The 19834-nt window shown below is 34.1% G+C and overlaps 1 protein-coding gene and 1 non-coding gene across 2 annotated transcripts; one reads left to right on the top strand and one right to left on the bottom strand.

Annotated features, from left to right (window-relative positions):
- Positions 1-13504: 13504 nt before the first annotated feature.
- LOC104086686 (bidirectional sugar transporter SWEET1-like) lies at positions 13505-17593 on the top strand. The gene is made up of 7 exons (XM_009591007.4): positions 13505-13655; positions 15062-15178; positions 15290-15326; positions 15711-15806; positions 16489-16768; positions 16977-17096; positions 17179-17593. Exons 2-7 carry the CDS (start codon positions 15136-15138, stop codon positions 17362-17364), a joined length of 762 nt encoding a protein of 253 aa, XP_009589302.1. The 5' UTR covers positions 13505-13655; positions 15062-15135; the 3' UTR covers positions 17365-17593.
- A 520-nt stretch (positions 17594-18113) lies between these two features.
- On the bottom strand, positions 18114-18186 carry TRNAK-CUU (transfer RNA lysine (anticodon CUU)). Its single transcript has one exon. It is a non-coding gene; the product is annotated as a tRNA-Lys (tRNA).
- Positions 18187-19834: the final 1648 nt, after the last annotated feature.

Below are 19834 nucleotides of genomic sequence, written 5' to 3'. Positions count from 1 at the left end.
ATCCACAAACCGGCGATAATAACCTGCCAAACCCAGGAAACTCCAGATATTTGTAGCTGAAGTAGGTCTAGGCTAATTCTGAACTACCTCAATCTTCTTAGGATCCACTTTTATGCCTTCAGCCAATACTACATGCCCCAAAAAGGCAACTGAGTCTGACCAAAATTCGCATTTTGAAAATTTGGCATATAACTGATTATTCTTCAAAGTCTGAAGTACAATTCAATGATGTTGCTCATGTTCCTCTCGACTGCTGGAGTAAATCAAGATATCATCAATGAATACAACTATAAAAGAATCCAAATAGGGTTTGAATACCTGGTTTATCAAATCCATAAATGCTGCTGGGGCATTTATTAGCCCAAATGACATCATTAGGAATTTGTAATGCCCATACCGAGTCCGAAAAGCTGTCTTAGGGATATCGGATGCCCTAATCTTAAACTGATGGTAACCATACCTCAAATCTATCTTTGAAAACACCTTGGAACTCTGAAGCTGATTGAATAAGTCCTCAATTCTTGGCAATGGATACTTGTTCTTGATAGTGACCTTGTTCAACTGCCGATAATCTATACATATTCTCATCGACCCATCTTTCTTCTTCACGAATAACACGGGCGCACCCCAGGGCGAGACACTAGGTCTAACGAAGCCCTTATCAAGCAATTCTTGTAATTGTTCTTTTAATTCCTTCAACTCCGGTGGGACCATACGGTATGGTGGAATAGAAATGGGATAGGTATCCGGAGCCAAATCAATACAGAAGTCGATATCTCTGTCGGGTGGCATCCCCGATAAATCTATAGGAAATACATCTGGAAACTCACGGACAACTGGGACTAAATCCATAGAAGGAACATCCGCACTAGAATCGCGAATAGGATCCAAATAAGCTAGAGAGCCCTTCTTGACCATACGCTGAGCCTTCATATAAGAGATAACCCTACTGGTAGAATGGCTAGGAATCTCTTTCCACTCTAATTGAGGTAACCCCGATATGGCTAAGGTCACCATTTTGGCGTGACAATCAAATATAGCATGATAACGTGACAACCAATCCATACCCAAGATGGCATCAAAATCTACCATATCAAGAAGTAAAAGATCCACGCTAGTCTCAAGACTCCTAATAGTAACCACACACGAACGATAGACATGATCTACCACAACAGAATCTCCCACCAGTGTGGACACACACATAGAAGCACTCAAAGAATCACGAGGCACAACCAAATACGAAGCAAAATAGGAGGACACATAGGAATAAGTAGATCCTGGAACAAATAGAACTGAAGCATCTCTATGGAAAACTGGAACAATACATGTGATCACGACATCGGATGACTCGGTCTCATGCCTAGCTGGAAAATCATAAAATCAGGGGTGGGCCCCACCACTCTGAACTGCGTATCTGGAACGGCCTGACCTCCACCTCTAGCTGCCTGACCCCCACCTCTAATGACCTAACCTCCACCTCTAGCTGCCTGACCCCTACCTCTAGTTGGCTGGTCAACATAAAATCTCTCCACCACCTCTTGGCGTAAGCCGTTATCTAAAATACTACAAAATTGACCCCATTGGTCTCAACTATACCCATGTTCCGCAACACCTTATGGCAGCGGTCAATATAATCCTGTGGGTCCTCAGAAGGTGTACCACTGAAGTGAACTAGAAAAAGCGTAGTAAACTTGTCCAACCTCAATAAAGCCTTAGAAGACATGACAGGCCTATCACCGGCCTATGCCGCAACAACTGGCTGAACTACCCCAACTGGCGGGGCTGCTGGAGCCTGATACCGGGGAGCCATCTGCTCCGGAGCGGGAGTAGTGGGAGTCTGTGTTCCTCCCCCAGCCTGTGAGACGGCTGGTGCTACTGGAAATGTACCATTCTGGGCCACGCCCTCCATAAGACTTACCAAACGGACTAGAGCATCATGAAGCACTGGAGTAGCTATGAATTCTTTCGGGACCTGAACTGGTCCAACGGGTACAGTCTGAACTAAAACTTCTTCCTGAAGATCCACGTGAGGCTCCACTACGGGTGCTACTGCTCGAGCTCTAGCTTGAGCTCTGCCTCGGTCTCTGGCATGACCTTGGCCTCGATATCTACCCCTGGTCATAGTTTCCACCTGGGGCTCTGGCCCTTGTCCGTTGGTAGATGTATTATATGTTATCACCATCTTCGAGAGAAAAATAATAGAATGGTTCAATCATCGATGATAGAATAAAATCGCATGACAAAATAAGAAAGAAGTGATATTGTTCCTAAACTTCATAGCCTCTGAGAGATAAGTACATACGTCTCCGTACCGATCATTCAGACTCAACTAAGCTTGCTCGTGACTCGTGAGACCTAAGTAACCTAGTGCTTTGATAGTAACTTGTCACGACCCGAAATTCCCACCTTTGGGACCGTGATGGTGCCTAACATTTCACTTGCTAGGCAAGTTAACGTTAGAATAATCTTAACCATTTTTAAATAAATTAAATTAAACGGAAGTCAATTACTAAAATAAAGTGCGGAAGACCATAACTATTAAATCATCAAAATACATCCCCGAATCGGGTGTCACAAGTGCACGACTACTAGAATAATATAAATAAAGGTTTGAATAAAATTCAAACTGTTTGAAAGATAATACACAGCTAAGATAAGATAGAAGGGGACTTGAGAACTGCAGACGTTGTGCAGTTATACCTCAAGTCTCCCCTGGGTAGCTGAATCCGAGTAAGTCTATGGTACGTCGCTGGGACCAACTCCAAAATTTGCACAAGAAGTACAGAGTTACGAGTACAACTGACCCCATGTATTCCGTAACTGTCGAGCCTAACCTCGACGAAGTAGTGACGAGGCTATGACAAGACACGTACGTAAACAACCTGTACAAGAATATACAAATACGAAGGAACAATAACACAATAATTAACAATAATAAATTTGGGAGGGAACATGCGAAGGGGGATGATATAATAATTTCAGCAGGAGAAGTGTCACGTATCAGCTAATTAATTCATCAACAATAAAATGAGCAGCTGATAATATAAAAATGGCACGGCACCACTCTTCGTGCTTTTACTCTCATTCTTCCCATAAATTGATAAATAAAAATAAGATTGGCACGGGATCACCCTTCATGCTTTAGCTCTCTTTCTTGCTATGAATTGATAAATAAATAATAATAATTGGCACGGCATCACCCTTCGTGTTTTAATACTCTTCTAGCACGGCATCACCCTTCGTGTTTTTACACTCTTTGAAAATGGCACGGTATCACCCTTCGGGCTTTTACACACTTTCTCACCATGACAAGGATAATATAAATGGCACGGCATCACCCTTCGTGCTTTTACATTCTTCCTTACCATGAAGATAATAATATAAATTCGAAAGAGTATTTAAATGCGGGGATATATACTTATCAATCAATTCAATGACAGAATACCGACCACACTTTCCAAAATATTTAACAATAATTAAACAAGCAATAATCTCCTGAAAAATGATCAAATAAACAATAATAACTTAAGCAGGAATATCTTAATTAAATAGGCAATTACTCACAAAAAACAAATTCCACCTGTATTCTTCGACTCAACCACAACGCATAAGTACTCGTCACCTCACATATCCGTTGTACTCGCACATTAAATCATGTAGCAAATAGATAAATAAGTCATACTCCATCAAGTCAAGGTTAACCACGATACGTACCTCGATTTGCAACCAACTCAAGAATCCAATACACCTTTGCCTCGCGAATTAGTGTCTGAAAGTTTCAAATCTAGTCACAAACAATTCAATATACTCAGCACGATTCGTAAGAATTAATCCACATGAAATTTCTACTTTTCTGAATTAAATTCCGAAATTTATTTCAAAAATCAACAGTGGGACCCACGTCTTGAATCTCGAAAAAATTTACGAAATTCGAACACCCATTTCGAGACGAGTCCAACCATACAAAAATTATCAAATTCCAATGTCAAATAGACCTTCAAATCCTAAATTTTCGTTTTTGAAAAGTTTTACAAAAAATTCAATTTCTTCTATCTAAATTCGAAATAAACGATAAATATAGACATGGATTTATGAAATATCATCAATATATGATAAGGAACACTTACCCAGTTCGAAATCGTGAAAAACTTCTTCAAATCGCCAAAAAAATGAGGTTTTAAAACCCAAACTAAATGAAGAAAAAAGGCCATTTTCGACCCCTTAATGTTCTATCCAGTCTCGCATTTGCGGGCAAAAGGTCGCATCTCCTGCCTCGTATTTGCGAGACAAGGGCCGCATTTGCAAAGCCAAGCAGCCGGGAGAGTTCCACATCTGCGAAAAATGGGCCGCATTTGCGGTTGCGCAGAAGTGCAAGAAGGAGCCGCAGAAGCGACGAGGTGCGCATGTGCGATCGGCTGGCCACAGAAGTGGTATCACGCCTGCAATCAAAGCTTCGCAGAAGCGATATTTTCTTCGCAGAAGCGGGCACGCACCTGCGGCCAAAAATGTGCAGGTGCGATGCACCAGAGCCAACACTATACATCATGTTCCAAATGGTCTGTGGCTCATCCGAAATTCATCCGAGCCACCCGGGACCTCGTCCGAATATTTCAACAAGTCCGTAACATAATACAGACTTACTCAGGGTCTCAAATCACATCAATTAATATCAAAATTACAATTCACACCTCGATTACGACAGGAGTTTCAAACTTTTCTATTTACAAAACTCGTGCCGAAACGTATTAAACGAATCCGGAATGACTTCAAATTTGGCGCACAAGTCATAAATGACATAATGGAGCTATTCAAATTTTCATAATCGGGTTCCGACCCCAATATCAATAAAGTCAAATCCGCGGTCAAACTTTGAAATCTATAAGCTTTCAAACTTCCAATTTTCAACAAATGACGATAACTCAAGCTTGGGACCTCCAAATTAAATTTTGGGCATACGCCCAAGTCCCAAATCACAATACGGACCTACCGGAACTGTCAAAGTACTGATCCGGGTCCGTTTGCTCAAAACGTTGACTGAAGTCAACTCAAATGAGTTTTGATGCACTATTTCATATTTTAATTAATTTTTCACATAAAAACTTTTCGAAAAAATTTTACGGACTGCGCACGCAAGTCGAGAAAAATTGAATGGTGCTATTTGAGGTTTAAGAACACAGAAATAATTATTAAGATAACCTATCAGATCATCACAAATACGTGCACAGTGCATTAATGGAGGTAAGAATGGTAGCTTTCCCTAATCTTGCCAATGATAGAAATGTCTATTTTCTACTTGAAAACATTTAAACAAATCTAATAAGAAAAGTTTCAGAAGCGATATATTAGGAAAGAAAGCTGGCACACATCTTATTTATTAGATTCCTTCAATATTCTGGATTAATTTGATTTCCATCAATGACCCGTTAGGGCATCTCCAACCTTTACCTCCATTTTGGGGTTGGGAATTTCTCCATTTTTTGGAATAACTTACTCTAACCATTCCCCTATTTTTTCCCCTAAAAGAGAATATTCTTTTTTATATTCTTCTCTCTCTTCTACATTATATTATTATCTTTTATTTTAATTTTATTTTTAAATTTTCATTAAACAAATTCCATCTTTTATTTTCATTAATTTGTAATTTTCATTAAAATAATTCCATAAAATTTTAAATAATATAATTTGTAAGTAATTATTATAGATTAACTAATAATTTAAATAAAAGTAAAATCATTACGATACATGATTAATTAAATATATATTACATAACGATAAAATTTATTCGAAATACTACACAAATATTCAACTTCAACCTCTAGTATTCTCCCTTAAATGATCTATTAATGCATTACGAAGTGCAAAATGAGCATATTTATGATGTTAGCATATCCTTCCATAACCATAAGTGCCTTTTATTTTTCTTTAACCATATAATTCACTTTTTCTCTAATCATTTGAAAAATAAAATGTCCATTCGATACGTAGGATATTCTGTAGATGAAGATCTTCTATTATGCCAAATGTATTTAGATGCACGATAATTAATTTTTCAAAATTATACGTCAAAGTTAAGATGAAAAATTAATTAGGTAAATATATTATATAAACATAATTAAGTATACATAAAAAGATAAATTAAAAGATTAAATAATAATAATAATAATAATAATATTTTAATGGAAAATAGTAAATGGGGAGATAAATAGTGTGTTCCCAAATTTGGGGAGACACTATTCACTCCCCATTTTGGGGATAAAAATGGTGGAGGGTTGGAGTGAAATTTCTCCATTTTTGTCCTCAAAAATAGGGAAATCCCCATTTTGGGGAAAAGGTTGGAGTTGCTTTTAGAGGTAGAGTTAGAATTTTAAATTTATAAATTTTAAATTAATAATTTATACATATTCAATAAATATTTTTAAGACAAATATAGAACTTAAACCAAAACGATATATTGGATTCATAACCCACACTCTAACTCCGCTGCTAGACCATGGCCACTTCTTATCTCTGCAAAGACGGAAGCAGAAAAAGAAGAAAAAGTGACCTTTGCTGCTTTGTGAAGTTGTGGCTAATTTTTATTTATTTTTGGAACAATAATAACTACCACTCAATTTTAAATAAAGTAAAGATCGGCAATATGAATCCTCGTTTCTTTCGGGTTCAATTCATATCATCGTCATGTCAAAATAAAATAAGAGTAGTTGTCTATATATATATATATATATATATATATATATATATATATATATTTATTACATAACAATTATGTAATTTGAAAAAATGAACAAACGAATAAATTACTATAATGATAAGCAGTGTTATTTTTCTATACATGTTCACAATATTTTTATTTTTCTTATAAATGTCTAATGAAAATTTTCGACCACCGTATGGTTTAAGGTGCATATGCCCCGTGTAATAATAAGAAAATTTTCCAAGAGACATAATATCACCTATATGGAAATTTTTCTTTAATTATGTCTTATTTTTAGCTAAGTCTGTATTGATTTTCAGAATTTATCGGTCTTTCGAAACAACTCTTTTCATGTGATTTTAGGTCTATCTTATCCCTTTTTAACACCTTCATTTACCCTAGTTTCCCCTTCCATACCGATACATTTAATTTGCCAACGCTGATTATATTTCAATACCCATCATAAAAGTCAATATTTATGAAAATCATCAAAAAGATAGCGGATCATTCATATACTAATTTAATATTTACCCACAAAGTAAGCAAACATACGTGAATCCTCATATATTTGCACAATCGAACTAATCCTAGTATACTGTGAAAACCACAACTAGTACATCCTATCAATATTTTCAAAAGTTGGAGACAATCGCATAAAAAGTTTGGAATACCAGCAAACCGCTGGTTGGTCAAACAGCAATAACTAATGACGACTACTTTTCAGATTCAAAACGTGTAGATCTACTATACTAATAATTAGCTTCTTTTAACAAAAGAGATGAAGATTAAGAATATTATTAAGCACAATATAATCATAGCCAATAGATATGAAATTTGGTGAGTATAATCAGGGCGGCCCGACGAGTTCTGTGGCCTAAAGTCAAACTTTATGAGGGACCTTAACATTTAAAAAAAATTATTTATTTATTTATTTATTTGAAGTCTATTTTTCTAGCATTTCTTAGATACAAAGTTATTAATAATTTTCTTATAATCAATAATTCCTAATAAGTCTTTCTTAATTGAAAATATACCTAATCCATTTAATTTTTCTTGACATTGTTGATCTTAGGTAAGATTTTATCAATTTTAATTTTGAAAATTTCTTTCCGGTGAGACGACGGTAACAAGAGTTATTAACATTATTCCATAAGTAATATAGGCATTGGAAAAAGAATCAAATCTTTTTATTTGACCGAGTGCATCAATTAAACTGTTATCTTCTAATTGTACTATTTTTCTTAATATTTTTAATTTCAAAAATAAATCTAAACCATCAATATCGAATTGATTATTATGCTTTAAGGAACATTCAAGGTTAAGGCAATAGTTTTTCAAATTTTCATCATCTAGTGATCTTAATTTTTACCGCTAAATAGAAAACCAAAAATATTTTTATATGCTTCGAATTATTCAAATCTATTTTGAAGTGAAAAAAATAGCTTTGTCTACTATGTATAAAGTAATCAACGTCAAAGGACTCATCGAAAGATTTTGAGATTTTATTATCAACATTCTCATCAAATTGTTAATTCATATATATCATACATTTCTTACGAAAATGGGGTTCGATATTCATTTCAAGTGCAATTTTTGTGGCAGAAATCATAGCAGTAGCAAATTCTTCTTCTCTATACTTGTTAAAGAAAGAAGGCAGAATAGCCTAGTAGACCATTGTACTTGTTCCGGTTTGACATTCCGATCCTCCTACTTCATTTGTTTTTATCCAGACACTTTAACTTGATCAAAGTCTATATTTTAAACTCCTATGACCGTTGACCAAGCACATGTGGCAACAAAATGGTTGAGTTGTACAAAGTGTGTGTAATTCACGCGGACAAGGAGCGTGCATATGAAGATTTTGAAGAAGAAATAATTAAAGTAAGGAGAAAAAAATATTAAAATAAGAATAAAAAATAAAATAAAAAGATAAAGATAAAATAAGTATAAAAAATATAAAAAAAAAGCAAAGAGATATTGTCTCTTTCTGTTGTTCCCCACTCCCATTTAATTTCTTTTTCCTATTAGCTCCCCCATCCCCCACAACATCCCCTATCTCTTTTCGTTATTCCCCATGTACGTTCTTCTTCTTCCCTACTTTCCCCCCCCCCCCCAACACACACACACACCCCCGCCCCTCCCTTTACGTTTATTCCCTTCTTCTTCCCCAATTCCCCCCACCCCCTAGACACCTCTGCCCTCTCCCTTTTCGTTTTTCCCTTTCTTCTTCTTCTTCCTCACTCCCCCCCCTCCCCCCGAGACACCCCCGCCCTTCCCTTTGCGTTTTTTCCCCTTCTTCTTCTTCCCCAATGCCCCCTCCCCCCTCCTTCAAAAAAAAAGAAAAATAATCCCTGAAGATTCCTTAAAAGTGGCCATTTCTACTATCAATACTTATATTCTTCTGTTTTCATCTAATTTTGACCTTTTCTGGTCGTGAAATCCCCAACCTAGCTTCTTCTTTCTCATCCCCCCAATATTTGACTTCGGCGATGTCTTGATAGCCGCTGCTAAAAACAATGCGGCGATGATCTACCTAATTAAAAATTCCTAAATAATTATTCATCGACGAAATGTGAGACAGAGAAGGGAGAAGGGATATGAGACGGACAAGGAAGAAGAAATCTGTGCATTACTAAGCACAAGGCAACCCTATATGTATTTTGCCTATAAAAAATGACGTGGAATATGATGTGTCATCCACGTCAAGCAAGTGAGATACACACACGATCAGAGGGGTTTAAAATATAGACTTTGATCAAGTTAAAGTTTTTGGATGAAAACAAGTGAAGTAGGAGAACCGGGATGTCAAATCGGAACAAGTACAATGGTCTACTATGCTATTCTGCCAAGAAAGAAATCAAACTTTTTTCACTTCACATAATCTTTTTTTAAACTTATACATAGCTTAGTATGTGTAATAAAAAATAGACCCACACAAATATGGGACTTAAAGCAGTTGATTTACTTACTTTACGGGGAAGGGCAACCTCTAAGTATGATTTGATTTGTTGTGTATGTACTGTGTTCTAACTCAAGTTATGCACAGAGTGTCGTTGCCGGCTTGCCGCGGTCAGCCTTTTGCATTAATTGTGTTTTACTTGTGAGGTTTTATTTTGTCAAATGCATACACGAAAACAGAAAACATATAGTAGTACACAATAAGAGAGCTACTTTTCTTAAATTCATTGAATCTAACACAATGTTTCTTTTTCATATTTACCATTATATCCAGATACATATGCTTTAGAGCAACTCCAATCTTGTCCCCAAAATGGGAATTTTCCTATTTTTTGGGACAAAAATGGAGAAATTTCACTCCAATCCTCCTCCTTTTTTGTCCCCAAAATGGGGAGTGAATAGTGTCTCCCCAAATTTGGAGACACACTATTCATCTCTCCATTTACTATTCTTCATTAAAATATTATTATTTTTATTATTTAATTTATCTTTTTATATATACTTAGCTATGTTTATATAATATATTTACCTAATTAATTTTTCATCTTAACTTTGACGTATAATTTTAAAAAATTAATTATCGTGCATCTATTTTTTAATGTAAAATTGGTAGTTAATTTTATTATGAGTTATAATTGTATGAAAAAGATATAACCATCACAAAAAATGAAAGGTGCAAATACAAAACATGATATCACTTTTTTTTGAATTATTAGCTAATCTATAATAATTTCTTGCAAATTATATTATTTAAAATTTATGAAATGTTTTTAATGAAAATTACAAATTAATAAAAATAAAAGATGGAATTTGTTTAATAGAAATTAAAAAATAAAATTGAAATGAAAGATAATAATATAATATAGAAGAGAGAGAAGAATATAAAAAAGAATATTCTCTTTTTTTTTTTTGGGGGGGGGGGGGGGGGGGGAGGAAATGGGGGAATGGTTGCCGTAAGTTGTCCTCAAAATGGGGAAATTCCCATTTTTGGAGACCAAAATGGGGATAAAGGTTGGAGATGCCCTTAGTACTAAATATCTCTGTAGTTTTTCTATTTTCTCATCAAGCAGATAACCTCATATATATATATATAATGGATAAAAAATATTTAATAGGACCATCATTTTATAAATCAAAATTAAAATAAAATAAAATAAACGATAACATTAGTAATTTTACTAATGTATGGGGTTGAGTGTTGGCCATCATGATGTATGAATCTGAGTGTTGGCCCGTTAACAACTCACATATCCAGAAGATGAAAGTAGCAGAAATGAGGATGTTGCGGTGGATGTGCAGGCACACTAGGATAGATAAGATTAGGAATGATGATATTCGGGAGAAGGTGCACGTGTCTCCCATTGATGACAAGATGCGGGAAGCGAGACTTAGATGGTTTGGACATGTTCAGAGTAGAAGCCCAGATGCTCCGGTACGGAGATGTGCACGGCTGGTTGTGAAGGGCACGAGAAGAGGTAGAGGGCGACCTAAGAAGTATTGGGGAGAGGTGATCAGGTAGGATATGGCGAGACTCCAGATTTCCGAGGACATGACACTTGATAGGAAGATGTGGAGGTCGAGTATTAGGGTTGTAGGTTAGAAGGTAGTTGAGTCGTGCCTTACTTCGTACCATTGTGGGACTAGCCATGTAGGATTTTTGTCTAAGATAGCTAATGGCAATGTTATGTTTTACTATTTCGATTTTCAGTGCAGGTCCTATTTACTAGCTATTGTTTTTGCTTTGCATCTTTCGTCTGGATTTCATGGTGTTCCTATTTTTCTTATGATTGTTGTGGTGATACTAATATTGTCTCCCTATGCTTTGCATCTTTCTTCTGGATTTCATGGTGTTCCTATTTTTCCTATGATTGCTGTGGTGATACTAATATTGTCTCCTTTTGCCCTTTTGTCTTTTTATTTTCTTGAGCTGAGGGTCTTTTGGAAATAACATATCTACTCTTTCGGGGTAGGGGTAAGGTCTGCATACACACTACCCTACTCATACCCCATTAGTGGGATTTCAATGGGTTGTTGTTGTCGTCGTCGTTGTTGTTGTTGTTGTTGTTGTATTAGTAATTTTACTAATAAAAGTAAGCATAAAACCAAAGTAAAGAGAGAGCAGAGATGATTTGTAGTTTGTAGAGAGCTTTATTAAAGAAATTTTTATATATTTTAAATTATAAAGAAATAACTTTTAGTTAAAAATTACTTTTAAGATGTAGTTGTTTATTTCTACACAAATATTTAATTTTAAGAGTTATTTTATTAGGAAATTTTTTAGATTGAAAAAGAATCAAATAGACCACACATGGTGGTCTCCGTTTAGTTTTGGCAAACAAAATAGTTAGAACTTTGAACCCGTGAACAACATGTCACTTCGAACACCTTGAACTGTTGTACTGTCTCACTTAATTGTATTAAGAGTGTTCAAAATATAATATATAATCATATAAAATAGTATTTAACTTATATGTGAAATATAATTTTTCGACGAAGGGTGCGCGCTTGACCACCCTAGACATAGGTGGCTACGCCAATGCTGGTGTTATTCTACAACCGAAACATATGAGGTTCCTAATTTCAGTTTTAATACTGTAATAATATGGAAAACTTTGGGGTCCCCTGGACTATTTTATCTCACGTGGGAGGTAGGATAAAATAATCTCAAGTTTGATGGGATAAGAGGGGATAAGATAAAATATTCAGTATTAAGTTTGAGATTAAATTTATACCATGTTTAGTTGATAGTACTTTCTCCGTTCCAATTTATGTGAACTTGTTTGATTGGGCACGGAGTTTAAGAAAAAATGAAGATTTATGAAATTTGTGGTCCTAAACAAGTCAAAAAGGGACTAGAGTATTTTTGTGGTTATAAAAGTTTTTCAGTAGAATTGTAAGTTTAAGCTAAATTATTACCAAATTTAGAAAGCGGTTATTCTTTTTGGAACAGACCAAAATGGAAATAAGTTCACATAAACTGGAACAGAAGGAGTATAAATTTATCCCAAAATAAATTTATTCTAAGATAAATTTATACCATTAACCAAACATGATATAAATTTAATCTCTTACCTCTTCCCACTTTATCCCGCGTACCAACTACCCGTTAATGTATGTCACCACAGTGTTTTACACGGAAATAAGAAAATACCGAATGTAGTGGATGAATCATTCGATTGATGTGGATCAGCATTCTTCTTTTGTGCAATTATGAAAACCCTTTATTTATTCCAACTAAAAAAAGTCTCTTTATTTGTATTAGACGTCTAGATCCTATGTTGAGCGCAGTGGTACAGATAAATATCTAATAAAAGTTTTTTTATAAAATAATGTTAGTGTCTATAGCATTATTATAAATGAGAACTAAGCGTTGCTAACTTAAATTTAATTCTTAAAACTCTTAAACAATTGAAGGTTAGACGTTTGGGGCTAGCAAGCTACAATAATTTTTTTGTCTATCCTTTTTTTTCATAGTTGTGATTTATTTATTTTATTTATTTTATTTATTTTCCTATATTTTCCTTTTCTCCTATTTGTTTTCCTGCTCGCTTCTTTCCCTCTTTAATTTTTCCTCTCATCATCCCTTTTCCATTTCCATTAAATTTATATATATATATATATATATATATATATATATATATATATATATATATATATCCCTTTTTTGTCCTTCCTATTCCCTCTTTTTCTTCTCCTTTTCCTCTTTCCTTTATCCATGCTTTTCCCTTCTTTAACCCGTCCATTCCAAAATCTCTTTTCGAATATCATAGTGTATATTTCCATCATTACCTTTTTCTTTCTTTTTTTTCCTTGTCCTTATGTTTCCCTTTATATTTTCTTTATCCTATTTCTTTTCCTTTATAATCCTTCCTAGCCAAATCTCAGTACCTGTATATATATATATATATATTCCTTTGTCTCTGCTTATACAAATTCCAACTAACATATCACAAGGCACGTAGCCAAGGGAACTGGGAAGAGCAGTAAAATGATAAAGTTCTAGGTAACTCTTGTTCTTCCTTTCCCCTTCAGTAAAAAAAAAAATGGTAATTAAAAGATTTTACTTCTTTCTGTTTAAGTAATTGATTGACCATATTTAATCTAATTTCTTATTTTTCTATTTACTGCATTGTCATGAATATTTTGGTCACTTCGCATATTGAATAACAGAAACTTTTTATTTAAAATTAATTAATAATTGAAGCAACAAATTTGAAACAGACAAAAATATACAATTTACAAAAACTAATGAGCGGTGGCAGCTCTTATTATTTTAAAATCCTGATGAGTCCTAAAAATTATTCTAATTCTTGAAAATTGGTAGATTAGTCGAATTCGTTATGCTGAATAGCGCGTATGTTCGGCTTACAGTTCTATTTGCTGAGGAAAAAAAACTTATAGTTCTCTATATCAGTAATTTGTCGACGTGGGTATTATTAATTGATAATCAAAGAAGAAGTACATAAAATATCACAAATTTGTTTTTTTTGGTGTAATTTTAATTAATGAAAATCTTTATTTTGTATAACCATATGATATCTAAAAAGCCTCTGGCAACTAGTCCAGATTTGCATCCCATAGGGCCAATGAAAAGAAAACATTCCTTATCAGAAATTTCTTCATTTCTAGGGCTTGAGCTCGAACTTGAGACTGCTAGTTAAGCACGAATGAATTCCATTTATCCACCACAATTAGTAGCATGATTAAAGAGCATCAACCATATATAAAACATATACATACAAATAAAAACAATCCATTCAAATGAAGTGACACGGATAGTAAACATTCACACATATGTGTATATATATGATGCAAATTAACTAGAACTAAAATTTGAAGTCCAGCTAATTAAACATATCGAAAACATTAAATTGCATATCAGAAAGAAATTCTTCGCAATAAATAAATAAATTGTAAAACCTTTTTTCCTTAAAACACCCCTTAATTTATTTTTTTATATCAGAAATGAAGAATTATTATTGCATGAGATATAATTATTGAGCGGGAAAGGTCGTTGAGAATTAGTTAAGCAGTTTCTTTAGTTACGTTAAGATCCGGGAAGTTTGCTTAGTTTTTACTTGCCAGTCTACGTTTGTTAGATCCAGTTAATTACTGACCGTGCATGTTTCTCCATCTCTATAAATACCTTCTCTGTAAAATTGTTTGATGCTAATTATACGCGTAATTTCATCATCATTTTTAATTCTTCACTTTTAGTATCCGAGTATTTTTTAGTGCTTCGTTTTCTTTTTCATTGCTTTACTTCTTGAGTTGAGTGATTATGACATCCCTATAAAGTATAAACCCATGCAACGTCTTCTTTTGAATGATTGATTATTGGTCAGGGTTTCCCATTTAAATATATTTATTCTTGGTGTCTTTAAATATTTGGATTTATATTCAAAGCAGAGTCCTCTATATATTGAAGAAGGTTAATTCAGACGTTCTGTAGTACTGAGAGCTAGCGCTTAGTAGAAGACAACATGGGTGTTGTTCACGCTCTACAATTTACTTTCGGGATTTTCGGTACGTTGGTTTGATCACTTGTATTTCCATATTTTATTTCTTTTTATTTTTTCTTCAGTTCTGGTTAAGTTTTCGTTATCATTATATTGCTTCTCTTTTTTCTGCTAACAGGAAATGCTGCTACTCTGTTTCTCTTCTTGGTACCAACGTGAGCAAGAACTCTTTTCAGACCTTTTTTTTACTCTTAAATATTGCTCCTTCTTGTAAAGAGTCATGTCCATATTGAGATTTAACTTATATATATACACTGGCAAAATAAATAAAGTTTTTACTAGTATTAGTTTACACATGTATTTTTAACATGATACTATGGAGTAAGAAAACTATTGTATACATTATCAGCTTACAGAGGCTAAACTCTTGTAATTACATTCTCTTCTTATTGTTATAAGTTTCGGGAAAGACGAGAATAAGGTGTTTTCTTTTATGATCGTCCGTTTATCGATTTTTCTATTTCAATTAAAGGGGATATATCTGAAACTCCACGTGGTCAAGATTTTATTTTGATATATTTTTGTCTGATTTTATTTAGGTTTACATTCAAGAGGATAATCAAGAACAGATCGACGGAACAGTTCTCTGGCTTACCTTACGTCATGACCTTTCTCAACTGCTTGCTTTCTGCATGGTAACTATCTTTACTAAAAAAACCTCTTTCCGTTGAGTTCTTGAAGTGCCTCTTTACCAAACTTAATTAATTGTAATGATAATTTATCGGTTTCCTAATTCCAATTAAATGTTTGGCGCGTTTTGGGATGAAATTGTCTGTCCACACAGAGTAGATTTACGATTTAAATTTGATGGATTTTTTCTATAAAAAAAAGTTGATGGATTCCATATGATCTTTAAGAATTAAACACAATACTTTTGAAATTATAGATTAAGATTTTAATATTTGTTGAAATTTAGTAGACAGGAATAATTGTTTTCACACATATATATATCATGTGTCGAAAATTTTGAGTTCAGTTAAAACCCTAGTATATAAGCTGCTTCCACCCAACTTTATATACCATCCAAAATGTTGAACTTGCATAGTAGCCGATAATCCATAACAACTACAATTGCCTTTTCCAAAAGACTGGTATCCAAAATGAATATGATACTGAAAGGAAAACATTGTCTAATTAAATTTTCAAAAGAATTGTGCAGTTCCTTCAAACCCTTGGATTAGGTAATCTATTTACAGAAATAAATTTGTCTAATCTTCAAAAACAAGTAGGTACAAAGATGGATTAGGATTTTTCATCATAATGATATTGTCTCAATTGTTTGGTCATAGACTGATAAATCTATTACTAATTGAATAGGTACGGTCTGCCTTTTATAACATCTGACAATATTCTAGTAACAACAATAAATGGGGCTGGAGCTACAATTGAGCTCATTTACGTGCTGATCTTTCTCGCACTTGCACCCAATAAACAGAAGGGAAAAATCTTAGCAACCCTCCTTTTAGTCCTCCTCGTTTTTGCTGGCGCAGCGCTTGTTTCCTTGCTTGTTTTTCATGGGAAAAATAGGAAGCTGTTTTGTGGTACAGCTGCCACCATCTTCTCCATCGTTATGTATGCATCTCCTATGTCTATCATAGTAAGCTCTTTAAACTTCTAATTATCACTTTCAATTTTTATGTTTTTACGAGGTAGATTCAAGATTTGAATTTAATGGATTCAGTATTTATGTTCTGATCACCATTGGATTCATCGCATAATTATTTAATGAAATTTTAGTGATTTTTGTGAAGAATATATTGGATCTACCCCCTGGTTTTATACTCAATTCAAGTTTATTGGTGCAGAGACTAGTAATCAGGACAAAGAGTGTGGAGTACATGCCATTTTTCCTGTCATTTGCAGTTGTCATATCTTGCACCTGTTGGTTTACCTATGCCATGCTTGGGAGGGATCCATTTATTGGTGTAAGCATCTCTCCTATTGAAATATGAAATAAATTATATATACAAAAGTGAATTATGGGGTAATGTTTTGTACTGCATGCAGATTTCAACAGGGGTTGGCTTGTTTTTAGGAATAGTGCAGCTGATCTTGTATGCCATTTACTGTGACAAGAAAGTTTTAACCAACAAATCTACTGATGTGCCCGTGGAGATGGGCAACGGCCATATTAATATTAAATTTCACTATGAGGAGAAGCAATATAACCAGTCGAACCATGAGCAAGTCTAGAACTAACAGGATCGGATCAAGTTTCGTGGGCGCTCAAAAGTACTCTTGGATTGTTGCTCAGAATCTGTATATTTTAGATTCTAAAAGCACTCTGATAAGTGCTAATATATAATGCTGTAGAAGCATAAAGGCATGTCAGGAATGGTGCAGGAGATATCTGCATTCCCTAATGAAATGTATTTATGATTAATTATAAGCAATAGCAGATAAAATTAATAACGTTGTACAATATTCTATCAGACCTCATCCAGCATTTAATTGTCACTAATTCCACTTCTCCTGCTCACATAAATTATGTTCAAAACATTCAATAGCTTTTAAACTAACTAGAACCTTAACTAAAGCTTAAAATCAACGTGTCAAACTGAATCTAATTAATCTCAAGAATACCTACGAGTACATGGAGCTGACTCTAAAATTTAAGATGTGATAGAAGGCTCCACAGAAGTATATATAGACGTCCCAATTGCACAGAATCTGAATCATGTAAAGTAATGTAGTTGTTATATTAACAGCCTGTGAAATGAGTAGAGTTATACTAGGCTTTTCTTAATTTTGGCTTAGCTCGGCATTTGCATCCTTTCAGTAAAAATTACTTCCCTTCTCGTCAGTAAACCTGAATTGTCTGATCGAATGCTACCTCTAAAGCCATAAAAATGGACTTAGCACGCGAGACAAGGTGAGGCTGAATTGTCTTTTTCTTTAGCAGGCTGGTCTTCGTTTTCAAAAAACGAGATATAACTTAAAAACGCCCACCGTGGGGCTCGAACCCACGACCACAAGGTTAAGAGCCTTGCGCTCTACCAACTGAGCTAGACGGGCAGCTTATCCTCATATTCGAACTTCTTCATAATGATACGTATTTTAGGTTAATCTATTGGAACATTACACAGGAAAACTGATTATAATCAAATAAAACTAGCCGATAAATCAGCAAACAGATACAAATAGGTGCATGCTAGAACCCGTTTGGACATAAGAAATTTTTTCTTTTTTTTCAACTTTTTTCCGAATTCAGCGTTTATTCATAAATTTTCAATTTTTCACTTGAAAATACATTTTGAAAATTTTCGAAAATTTAAAAAACTCCAAAAAACTGTTTTTTAAAATTTTCACTCAAATCACTTACAAAACTTCAAAATTAACCCAAAACTATATTCATGTCCAAACACAACTCTAATTCAAATACCATTTTCACCTGAAAAAAATTTCCGCCCTTTTTTGGAATTTTACAATACTTATGTCCAAATGCCCACTTAATTTCTACATGCCTGATGTATTTAATTATCAGGAGAATAATATGCTACTATAATATTTTCAAAATATGCAATACATAATTTCTCATGATACTTTTATAATACAGTAGGCAAAACATGTTATTCTCGCTTCTAAGGAATTGGTTGGGTCTTTTGCAGCTCTCCACTCCAGTTTTTACTCGGGTAGTATTAAGTAGAAATCAGTTACTATATCACTATAAGACATGTTTTCTAAGTTGTACGCACAGAAATTCGCATAAACACATGGTCTAATAAAAAAAAAACTACCAGTGTTACTACTACAATTCTAAAGTCTAAACTTCTACAAATGGCGTTCCTTTCACCATAGATTCTCTAACGAAATTTCAAGAATGGCTTGAATACTTTTCATTTAGTCACTATCCCCAATGATTTCATCATACGTGGCTAGTATTAGAATCTTCAGTTTTCAGTATTACACGTATTTTTTGACCAAAAAAAACATTAAAATTTCAAAATAAGAAAAGAAAAAAAAATACATCCTTGCATTGGCATACTATTCGATCTTGTATTGCCACCTTACCCCTTTCAGTTAAAGCTTCCACCAGTTGTGTTCTTCCCCACTCTTCAGTTGCTATACCCTGATAATTTCTCCACCCCCCAGTTCTAAATTACCAGCAAAAACGATAGTGTAATAAATTGCGATTATGTCTCCATATATTTAACCAAGTACATTTCTTTCTATCGTTACACTTACATAACTCAATTCAAACTCTTACCCAATATCTTAGAAAACATATTGCGATTTCCTAATTAATGTCACTATCAGAGAATTAACTATGTTTCTTGAGGGGGTTTTCACACAGCATAGTCTATATTAAGGAATTAAAGGGAAGAAAATTGTAGGTCCTGCATGTTTATTGAAAATTATGACACCAAATCAATCCCTAATTAAACCTACAATACTTTATTGAAATTTTATTGGGTGATCAAAATTATTTGTAAGCCAACATTATGACCAAACAAAAAAGGGAAAAGAACAAAGAAATTCAAAATGTTAAGGAGTATGTGGTAATTTAGCAAAACTTTGAACAGATAGTGATACCTGCAATTTCCAAGAAGCTTCCCGCGCCATCAACTGAAATGATTTCATTCACAATTGTCAGCCAAATATCGTTATCACAAACTCCCCATATCTTACGTAATATATCTAGCTATAAAAACACAGATATCTC

Source organism: Nicotiana tomentosiformis, chromosome 6 (genome assembly GCF_000390325.3).
Source record: "Nicotiana tomentosiformis chromosome 6, ASM39032v3, whole genome shotgun sequence".
Taxonomy (NCBI): domain Eukaryota; kingdom Viridiplantae; phylum Streptophyta; class Magnoliopsida; order Solanales; family Solanaceae; genus Nicotiana; species Nicotiana tomentosiformis.
The sequence above is the reverse complement of the archived record's forward strand: the minus strand, read 5'-3'. Positions and strand labels throughout refer to the sequence as shown.